Source organism: Ornithodoros turicata, chromosome 1 (genome assembly GCF_037126465.1).
Source record: "Ornithodoros turicata isolate Travis chromosome 1, ASM3712646v1, whole genome shotgun sequence".
NCBI lineage: Eukaryota > Metazoa > Arthropoda > Arachnida > Ixodida > Argasidae > Ornithodoros > Ornithodoros turicata.
This window is the reverse complement of record NC_088201.1, coordinates 156,303,117-156,314,344: the sequence shown is the minus strand read 5'-3', so window position 1 is coordinate 156,314,344 and position 11,228 is coordinate 156,303,117. Positions and strand designations below refer to the sequence as shown.

Below are 11,228 nucleotides of genomic sequence, written 5' to 3'. Positions count from 1 at the left end.
TCCTTGGGACACACTGTATCAGAGGTGGGCAATACTCCTCACTGTCTTTGCCCTTATCTCAATTTTCCTGGACGGAGCTTCGTCCTCGCCTCACCTCACCTCAACTCTGTATCAGAGAAGTTCCATCACCTACCCTCACCTCAAAAATATATCTGAGACGTTTCCTCACCCCACCTCAAAAAAAAAAATTCAGAAAGTTTTCCTCGCCTCACCTCACCTCACAACAATTATCAGAAAAGTTACCTCACCTCAGCATTTCCTGAGAAAATTTTTCCTCAACTCACCTCACCTCAGCCTTCCCCAAGAAAATTTTCCCTCGCCTCACCTCAAATTTGTTTTCAGAAAGTTTTCCTCGCCTATCCTCACCTCAGCGTGTCCTAAGAAAATTTTTCCTCGCCTCACCTTACCTCAATCATTGCTTCAAAAGTTGCCCCTCACCTCACCTCAAAAATTCCGTGCGGTGAGGGTGAGGTGAGGGAGCTCTCACCCTCACAAGCCCTCGTGAGGGTGCCCACCTCTGCACTGTATACTTGGAGTGTAAGCACGACACAACTCCCTCAAGAGAGTGAAATATGTGACGGACAGTACACCCCGAAGGCAGTAGCATTTTCGCTATTTTTACTATCATCAGAAAAAAAAATTGTTTTCAAGTGAGCTAAACACTGTACCCCGAGGTGTTGTATCACGCTGTGCCAAACCTGATCTTGAATTTATTTCTACTATGTTAGTTGGACTCATAAGCGTGCTCCACCTGCGTAAACAAATGCTTGCAGCAACACATGTTTTCTCTATTACCTATGCTGTTAGTAAAGAATAAAGACAGAGCCCCGAAACTTTTTGGGCATGGCATCACTCGCTGGTTCATAGCGGCACACGGGCACGACGTGATAAAGAAAAGCGCCAGCTGTTGGTAGACCGAGCCCTTCTCTCCCCCCCCCCCCGAGCCGTTCTCCCCGTTGCGCCTGCCATCGCGGATTGTTGGCGACAGAACCGCTTTGACGGTACCGAGTTAAAACAAGTAATCTTGTGCGTCTTCATGATGCCTCTTGCTTGTCTTTCAATTGTGCAGCTGATAGTGCTACAGGTCCTTCTAAGTGTAAAGGTCATGCTACGACTTCGCACGCAGCATTCGACGTCTCTCTTTCTTTCTTGTTTTTTTTTCGTCCTTTTTGATAATTCGGGGTAAACAAACAACATTTTTATTGAGACTTTGTATCCAGAACGACGTATCAGGATCTCACTCGATACAGTGTGAGGAAGGAAATTAGAAAATTATTTCCCATTTGGGCACGACGAATCCGCCAAAATATAGATCCAACTTTTGAAACGAAGCCTCATCTCCAGGTGCGTTAAGCGCAATGTGGCCTGTACGACGCAGTTTGTACGCAAACGTGTGCCTGCAAAATGTCTCCACTACCATCTCTTCCACTTGAAGATAAAACCTGCGTTTAGCGAAGTATAGTTGTTGGACTTGCGCAAAGTTCGGATCGTCGCCGGTTTTCATGACAAGGATGTCTCCTTTGGAATACGCAAGACCGTTGACCTTGGCAGAATCCGCTATGTTGACCATGCCACAGAACAAGTGTTGTGCGCAGGGATGTGCCTCTGTTTGCTCTGCAGGGCGTAGATTTGTCGCTGTAAAGCTGTTTTTCATGAAGCTGGAACCTAACTGGTAACTTTGTAACAGCTGATGCTTCTTTGCCAATGTGTAGGGGATATTGCGGTAATTGTGAACCCTAGCGGCGTGACTCTTGAAGAACTGGTGTTTTGCTTCAAACCGAAAGCACCAATATTGCCTCAGGGGGCCAAGCTCACTGGTGATTCGCGGATAATGAACCATGTAATGGAGCTTCGGATGCACACGAGCATTCGGGTACTTGGGCAAGAACATCATGAAAAATTCCTCGATCTTGTCTTCCAAATACTGGGGGCACTCAGAGGGCATTTTCTCCGCCAAAATAATGTCCGCCAGCTCTCGGAAGGTGAGGAATAGTTCCCACTTGTCGTTCCCCTCTGGTACGATGGGGCCCAAAATCAAAGGCATGAGACGAAAGAGGCACCATTTTTGAGAGGCAGAGCCCCTCATGGATTTGGAATCACTTAGAAATGACGCGCCGATCTTCTCAGGCCTGTTTTTGTTGTCGTTGGTGCCATACGGGAAAGTATCGGCACGCAGGATATCTTCGGCAGTTAGGACGTTATCTTCAACGAGTCCTCTGAGGGTGTAATGCATGATAACAACAAACGTCCCTTCGAACATATCGTGCATTACGTCAGGTGGAAGCTGGCGCGTAACGTCGAAGGATTCCAACTCCAGCAGTGGGGACTTTTCTCGTACACCGTACGCATATGTCAAGTCAGGGATCACTTGTATAGCTTCTAGCTGAGCACTGTGTGTCTTTGCATCTCGTACAATGCAGTGACGTTCGCTTTTGACTTCACCCAGTTGACTTGACCTCGTTAAACAATATCGGCAAACCCTGCCACAGCTGAAACTGCATGTGAAGCCGCCAATAGCGTGCATCGACAAGTTGTCGCCACAAAAGCCCACAACACGCACAAAAATTTTCCGCGAGCCCAGTGGTGAAGTAATATCCATTCCGTCAGTTGCAAGCACATTCAGGTCGCTAACCAGTGGTGCTAGAACCACGTCAAGATGACACTTGGTGTCTGGGTACTTTGCGACTATGGCTAAATGTATATGCTTTACCTGGGACCGAAATCTTGGATGGAGTTCCAAGAAGGTAAAATATACCACTAGTAGTTTGTGCACACCCCGTTTGGGACCAATGGGGTTCACTACTTCAAGTTCATCTGAGTACAGAATGATGTATGTGGTGGATGGATCCCTTGTGTCTTGGCGTCGTTGCTGTAGTGTGCCATCACGGAAACTGCTAATGATTTGTGAATCGCACTGGGGCTGGGGATTCAAAAGCGAGTCAGCAATCGTTGGGCTCTCCAGAACATTTCTGATGACACTTACAACAGGAACGTACTGAAACGACTCGTTCCTGTCGGCAGCGTAGTGACACTGAACGGGTTCCACGTAACGGAGGTGTCTCTTTGCGAACTGTTCTCGCTGGTAGGCTGTGCGAACTGGAGCAAAAAGTTGCTTCATGAAGTCACACTTTAGGAGCTGTCTTAGGTCATCATGTGTAGTCAGAAGTTCGTCACCGATTTTGCAGCCTACTGTGTTTGTAAACTGCTCCCAGAGGGAACTCATCAGACATTCCAAGTCCCTAAACGCAGTTTCACAGGCTGACTCGGGAACTTTATGCTCTTGTGTCAGGCGGAAAAAGAGCCGACACACGTTTCTCGTAGCATCCTCAACGAGATCAAAGAATTCATACGACGGGCCCTTCATGTGTCCACTCCCCCTCACTGCCCATATCGGGACGGTCCAGGATTTCGTCGCGTAGAGTGTAGTCGCTGGTATCGCTCTCTAGGTTCACATCTGGGACGGTGTCTCTCGATGCCTTGTTTATGTGCACATTGTAGAGGTGTTTCCTGTAGGAATTCATATGGGAGTAGGTTTTCTTGCAATCACCCACATCACAAACAACGTTGAAGTTCGATTCACCGCTGTGAGAGATTGCCAAATGCGAAGCAACACGTTGCCGTGTACACGCGAAGTACGGGCACTTCGGACATCGGAACACACAGCCAGACATTTTTGTTTAGAATTAAAGTCTTGTGCGTCGTGTGCATAACCACATGCCTCCGTGCAACAACGTCAGCTGATAAAACATCGTCTGCAACTTGCAGTTCAAGACCGCTGTTCAAGTTCGAACCTACAACTATACGTATCGCGCCGTTTACTATCAGTGTATGGAAGAAGACGATAAGCATGCCCAAAAGTACGTTATCAACCTGTTGGACGGGTGATCACCCTCACCCGAACCTCCCTCCCCATTCGACAAGTTTGCGGCGCTTTTCCGTTGATAACAGTTTTCACCATGTTCGCGCGTTGAGTGCCCAGGTTGTTCATAGCTGTAGACCTACAGCACATTAGGTAAGTCTAGCATCTAAAATAAGGAAGGTTCTGTTATCTCCGTTCTTCCGTTCACTCCCCTGTACTCTTGGTTCTCTTTAAGTGAGCTGAATTGCGGTCGCCAGTAGCACGATTTCCATGGAGGCTGCAGGTGCGTTAGGTGCGCGTGCTGTTTTTTTAGTGTGGCCTCAATTCGGTGTGTCCAATCGTAGTTGATCATATATGTGTTTGTCTAGGCGTCAGCACACATGCAAGAAAAGTTTAACAATTCCAATGCTTAGTTTGCTTACCTTTACAATTGACTCTATAGAGCCCACAGGAAGCATAGCTAATGCTTCTGAAATCATGTGCATTGTGGAGCATGGAGCTTCACGAAAGAAGCTCGTTGTAAAAGGGAAGAGGATGATGTCCGATGTCAAAGAAGCCTTGCTGCAATCCACATTTAGTTATCTTGTCAACGACAAACTTATAGTTCAGGTACATCGCGTATGTTGCCCCTGTACTGCGTGTAACGCTATGTGCACAATCTAGGTGTTTGACACAGCGGTGAACGGTTTCATCGACTTTGAGGAAAGAGATGTTCTAGAATCGACAAACCTGAGGCTGGTGCAGTCCAGCAGCACTGTGCTTGATGGAAGTGGGAACCCGCCTTATGAAAGGTATGGTGGTCACCATAAAACCCACAACGCACGACCATATTGAAATATTTTTTTTTTTTTGCGATAAGGCATAATGCTCGCAATATATGACCCCTATAGCTCTGTTGATCCACCTTCCTCGGGAAAAGCATCATGCAGGTGAGGCCTCTGGTATAATCCAGATACGGTTGACCATCCCATTTGCACATGGCATGCAATGCCGGGAATATTATAGTTCGATCCAGGTATCACACCTTCCAGCAGCAATGGACATTCCTCCAGCCAGTTACCGCTTCCCTATCGTCCCCCAACATATACGCGCAGAGCTTACAAGCCTGAAAGATGGCTTGCCGTCAGTGCGGCTAAAGTCGGATATTGTGAACTGGCTGTTCTATGATCTGTCAAGGTACACTCTGTACGTATGCATAGACAAACGTTGTACTATTCTCATGGTGCGTTGCCTAATGCAGATTTCCTGGAAAGCTGTATTCCGTTTGCGCGCAACACCTTGTATGCAAGTATCCTAAACTCAAGGACAACACGAAGACTGGCTATGTGAGTACAACGCATTGCACCTCCAACCTACCGTGACTGTCAGCAGTTCCCAGTGAAACTTCGCTCCTTAACGGCGATTAAAAACACATGTTTCGTATAAGCTCATTTGGTCCTAAACGTCTCCCCCTACTGAGCTTTGATACCTGAGTGTCAAGCTGCACGCATTTTGCAATGGCGGCTGCAATCGCGCTCCCGCATTGGGTGTAAGTGGTTGGTGTCGGGGGTGGGGAAAACGGTTTTTGGAATAATAATAATAAAAGTAACTTGACATATCATTTGTAATGACATGAGAACGACTGCGCAGCATGGACTCGACAACTATCGCTTCGAGAGCCCTACCCTTTCGATATTTTGTCCTCAGTGAACGCCTCACCTTGCATTAACATAAGGTGGTTGCACCATGCTTTTTCCAGGGCACCTGGGTTATGTCTCTGAGATACAAGGCTAAAAACACAAGAAGGCGCCTGCCACCAGGTAACCCCGTCCTTGAAGACGCTCGTCAAAAAGCGAAGAAGCAATGCACACCTTCATCGTCAGCGTCTCCATTTCACCGAGCGGGAAACGTAAGGACGGTTCTTATGCTGCATTCATGTGACCTTACTTATTTAGGCGCGTGGTAGGCACTGGTCGTTCATAAGGAGCTTCTGAATTACCTTAAAGCACTGTGCAAAAACAGCACTGTTTTCCTCCGTATTTTAAGTGAAAAATGTGGTTGCAATTAAGAAATAAAGCCATGTCCATATTGGGTTCACGTCTACAGGCAAACGGCATGAATGAACTGGGCGATGGCGAAGATGAAGGAACTATTGAAGTCCACCTGAACATACTGAACAAAGAAACGAGGAAAACTGTGCCTGATGTGGAAAAGGTTTCTCTTTCGATGGACAGGACTTTCACTTTCCGCAAGCGCTGGCTGAGGGAAGAGAAGCCTTTGGTCGCGGAAGTTCTGGAGAAGTACCCCCCGCTAAGAAGTGAGGAACAGGTATACATGCTAACTTCCCTGCTTACTCTTGCGCCTAGCGCAAAGTTGTAGTTCACACGTTCCGATGTACTGTTCCCTCTCTTCCTCCATGTGTATAGCTCTCGCAGGAATTCCTCAGGCACACTGTTGTTAACATCGACAATGCAATTACACGGTTCATAAACCAATATGGCGCAAAGGTGCTGACTCTAGCCTCGCTCAAAAGTGGAGGATTACAGCCCATCGCAGACTTCTGGAAACTAGTAGAAGCTGAGAAGGATGAAACTAAAAAGTGTAAGCCTTAAAGCTTGTGTTTAAGTTAACATGATTGTACATATTTCTCCGTCATCTCTCCATCTCTGCCAGATGTCCTTGCTGCGGGGGTGCTGTATTTCTTGCCATTGCTTGTGCGGGAGAAAGCCGGTGCACTTTTTACAAAAATGGTACGAGTGGTATATACCTATAACGTGCAGCATTCCTATAATTCCTGTGTATTTCATCGGGACGTTGTAAAAAGAACGATCCCCCAGTCCTTTCGCACAGAAAGGCTAGGTTGGAAATTTTGAGCATATTTGAAACGCTTGAGTTGATCACATCTTAATTTCTTGTGGTCACTGATTATTTATTACTAGCAAAAGGAGGCATTGTCACCGTCCTGCACAATAAGATGTTTCCATTCTGCTTTCAAGGACAATGCACAAGAACACGTTCATCCGGTTGTTGTCTACAGCGGAGATGACGTCTTCAATAGCGACTCCGTCCATGTCCACGTTGAGTCACTGAGGATTGACGTACTTGATGTCACTAGCGCCATCTCCACCCTTATGGCATCCTACTGGGCTTTTAACATCAGATATGCAAGACAAGCTGCTAAAACACTGTCGTTGCTGGAAGCATTCATTGGGATTGAAAATCAACATATAGGTGTGCTGTGCTCACGAGCTATTGCAGCCGTGAGATGCTAAGACCACCGGAGACTGAAGTGCATCTTTTCACTTTTTTATACAGGGTGGCGACTTGAAAAAGTTCACCGACAACCGTCACGAACTGCTTCGCAATTAGTAAACTTGCAGAAACGTTGTGCTGCCTACGCGTAGAGCATACAAGTGGATTTAACCCACATAAACTTCAGATTGATTTAAGGCCGCAAGAAAAAGTTTCAGTAGGTAATGTTCACACCCAACGACAGAGCTCAACCGGAGGCGTTGCTGACGGCAGGTAATGCAGCGGTCGCCTGCGACTGTCGGCACCAGTTGATAACTCGCTCCCCGGATGGCGCAGGGTACCGACACCATGACTGAGCCCAGTAGGGACCCTACGCCGTCTGGGGTGGGGAGGGAGGGCGAGTTTTCAACTGGTGTCGACAGCAGCAGACGACCGCTGAATTACCAGTCGCTACAACGCCTTCAGTACAGCTGTCGTTAGGTTCGAACTTTTCTTGCAACTTTTCTTCCGGCCTTGAATCAACCTGAAGTTTGTGATTAAATCCATTTGTATGCTCTAAGTGTGGACAGCACAACGTTCCTCGCATGTTTAGTAATTGCTGAGACGCTCGTGGCGCTATCGGTGAACTTTTTTCAAATCGTCACTCTATTTAACGTTCACATTAGTGTACTAGTATTTCTTGCCTTTCCAGAAAGATGTTCTAATGAGGCGCCACCAGATTGTAGCTTTATTCATTAACAATTTATTTTATTTGCACAGGATATGACGGTGGATATTCATGCCTGCACACGTGTTTCTAATGCCATTAAAAGCGCGAAAGGCATGCTGCGCATTTACTGTAACATTTTTTTTCTTTTTTGCCTTTCCGGAACGATTTTCTTATGAGACTGGCGTGTAAGCAGCACATTGTATCTTTGTTCATAGACATTTTCGTTTTATTCCTACAGAAGATGATTGTAGAAATACGTCATCACGTGTATTAATTTCTAATTGCACTAAGAGTGCTAAAGAGAAAATGCTCATTCACTGTAACGCGTGTTTTCACTTACCATTTTTGCTTGTGTATGGAATTGTTTTAATATGCTATAAGGTGTAGCCGAAACGCGCGCTAATAAATGTTTGCACTTTAACTGTGTTGATCATGCATACGGTGTACGCATAATGCAACTGTTGGGCCCTACATGCTATGATGCGTCACTATGTCCCTATACAGGGTGTCCAGGCTAAATGTGAACATGACTTCTCATAACTCGGCCTGCCGCGGAAAAACTGATGCCGTTGCTTGAACATTTGTGTAAGAAGCAGGTGCTTTAAAAGCGATAAAACCCCCGTGCCGGGGAACAAGTCAACAGACGATACAACACACAGGCACAGACTGACGAACAAGGATTTATTATCAAACTTGGTTTATATCCTCTAACCTAACCAACAACGCCCTCTTCAGCAAGTTCCCAGTACACCCCCAGCATGCCTAGTGACTTTATCTTTATCAAAAGTATAAGACTTATCTTGCGTCCCTCCTGTTTGAATCTTCCAAAAACTTCTCGACTGGAGCAGTTATCAGCACTGAAGGCACACTCACGCACCTGGACCCCGCATTTTTTATACTTAAAGCTTCACGATATAATAAAGAACCGCCCTTATTACTCTTATATAAAATTTTTGTCTCATGGAATTTTGCAACACAACCCTGGCACCTTTTTAAATGCTCAACCAGGTTTCCATACCCCCTGCTAACCGAATAACGATGTTCCTTTAACCTAACATTAATGCACCGGGATGTTTGCCCAATATATTCACGCCCGCAACTTTCCGCAAACCCTGTTCGTCAGTCTGTGCCTGTGTGTTGTGTCGTCTGTTGACTTGTTCCCCGGCACGGGGGTTTTATCGCTTTTAAAGTATGCTGTACCGAACAGCCCAATTTTTAACCATTTTCGATGTACAAGCAGGTGCTGCATTGCAAGATCTACTTGTTTCTTATACTTCTTCTTATAGGTTTAGGATACTTTCTTATAGCTTCTTAGGAAGCCTATCAGTTAGCCTATGACAGCACGTCATTTCGGAGATCCCGTTCACATTTAGCGTGGACACACTGTATATATGAACGGCTACCTAGCTGTTAACCCCCGCCTGTGTGTCGGCGTGTAGATTCAAACTATAATAATGGAAGTAAAAGTAACGTCCTTAGCCGCAGGTCAATAGAAGGGGCGTGGGAGCACAGCCCAATGGGGAGTCATGATACCTAACATGGAGGTCCTTTCCGCGTGCCCTAATATTGGGAGTAAAAGCAAGGCCTTTAGTCGGAATGTCAGTGGAATACTGCAAAGAAAAGGGGCGCTGGAGCACCGTCCAATAGGGAGTCAGAAAGACACCTAAATTACGGATCCTTTGTGAATGCCGAAAATTGGGAGTAAAATCAACGCCCTTAATCTGAGAGTCGCCGGAGCACTTTAAAGAAAAGAGGAGCGGTAGCACCGTTTAGTGGGGAGTCAGAAGAACACCTAAACCAGAGACACTTTCCGCACTCCCATATATTGGGAGCAAAGGCAACGGCCTTAATCAAGTTGTCAGTAGAGCACTTCAAAGGAAAGAGGAGCGGGAGCACCGTCTAGTGGGGAGTCAGGAGAACACCCAAAACCAGGGGCGCTTTCCGTACGCCCTTATATTGGGAGCAAAGACAACGCTCTTAATAAGAATGTCAGTGGAGCACCTCAAAGAAAAGAGGAGCGGCAGCACCGTCTAGTGGGGAGTCAGGAGAACACCTGAACCAGGGGCGCTTTCCGTACGCCCATATATTGGGAGCAAAGGCGACGCCCTTAATAAGAATGTCAGTAGAGCACTTCAAAGAAAAGAGGAGCGGGAGCACCGTCTAGTGGGGAGTCATAAGAACACCTAAACCAGAAGCTCTTTCCGCACTCCCATGTACTGGGACCAAAGGCAACGGCCTTAATCAGGGTGTCAGTAGAGCACCTCAAAGAAAAGAGGAGCGGCAGCACCGTCTAGTGGGGAGTCAGGAGAACACCTGAACCAGGGGCGCTTTCCGTACGCCCATATATTGGGAGCAAAGGAAACGCCCTTAATAAGAATGTCAGTAGAGTACTTCAAAGAAAAGAGGAGCGGGAGCACCGTCCAATAGGGTGTCAGAGGACACCTATGCTAGGGGTGTAAATGCAACCCCTGAAAGAAGATGGCCATGGAGGCTCGGTCGTGTGGGGACTCTGAAAGAAACAAAGTATGATAGCGTCGTGAGACCTCTTTCACTCAGAGAGTAGTGGAGACCTTCTCGGAAGGGGCCTCAGTACAGCACCTACAGAAGGAGCGTCCCGAGTACACTCTCATCTACGGTGTAACGCGAACACTTGTTGTAGTGGTGTACCCTCATCACCCACGGGGGAGTGAAATATGTGACGGCCGTGAACACCCCGAAAGGAGTACCGTGTGCACCCTTTTTTCTTAGAGTGTACGTATTACACAATACAACAAAAACGCTGCAAGTTTAAGCTTTTTGATGTGACCTACCATCGTTATGATCTTGTTTCAAGTTTTATTTTTAAAAGTACCCTTAAGAAACCTATATTGGTCTATCACAACCTAGATTGGTCTACCATTTTGTCCAGAATCGCAAGCATGAAGGGGTGCTACAAAAATGTGCGTGGTGGAGAAGGCATTACACTTACGTCATAGCAGATTATAATGTACCATTACCGATCATGCGTGCAAAGCCGAAATAGCAAGGGCCCCCTTGTACAGTGTGCACAGCAAAAAAGCTAGGCGGCATCGATGATCACTTGGAGGGATCAAACGATAAACGCCTCTCGCAATGGGCAAAAATGCGCGGTGACAGCCCACCCTACTGCAGTACAATGTTGCTGACGAGGAATCGTGTTTTTTCTCCGGCGTCATCGCGGACGGTTTACATCCGTACGACAGAATTTATTTACGTCATATGTCAATAAGAAAAGATGCCGTTGCGGCAGCATAATAAAGTGGAATCCCCAAAGGTAACTTCGCAAAAGGGTTGTAAACCGCAGCATTGCACGCCATGAGGAACAAGGGCGTTCTGGGCGCATTCGACAGACGTGGGTCCTGTCTGGCAGCGTGGGCTCCATTGTAGTTTGAGTTGTGATAAATAACTAGC

At 46.7% G+C, this 11,228-nt stretch overlaps 1 protein-coding gene and 2 long non-coding RNA genes across 3 annotated transcripts; 2 read left to right on the top strand and 1 right to left on the bottom strand.

The window, feature by feature from the left end:
* Positions 1–1,264: 1,264 nt before the first annotated feature.
* LOC135388062 (uncharacterized) lies at positions 1,265–3,364 on the bottom strand. Its single transcript, XM_064617366.1, has one exon. The coding sequence runs from the start codon at positions 3,362–3,364 to the stop codon at positions 1,265–1,267; it is 2,100 nt and encodes a 699-aa protein (XP_064473436.1).
* A 1,658-nt stretch (positions 3,365–5,022) lies between these two features.
* On the top strand, positions 5,023–5,712 carry LOC135371473 (uncharacterized). Its single transcript, XR_010415622.1, has 3 exons — positions 5,023–5,044; positions 5,100–5,184; positions 5,598–5,712. It is a non-coding gene; the product is annotated as an uncharacterized LOC135371473 (long non-coding RNA).
* Positions 5,713–6,075: 363 nt separating this feature from the next.
* LOC135371470 (uncharacterized) lies at positions 6,076–6,858 on the top strand. The gene is made up of 4 exons (XR_010415621.1): positions 6,076–6,166; positions 6,265–6,439; positions 6,512–6,588; positions 6,835–6,858. It is a non-coding gene; the product is annotated as an uncharacterized LOC135371470 (long non-coding RNA).
* Positions 6,859–11,228: the final 4,370 nt, after the last annotated feature.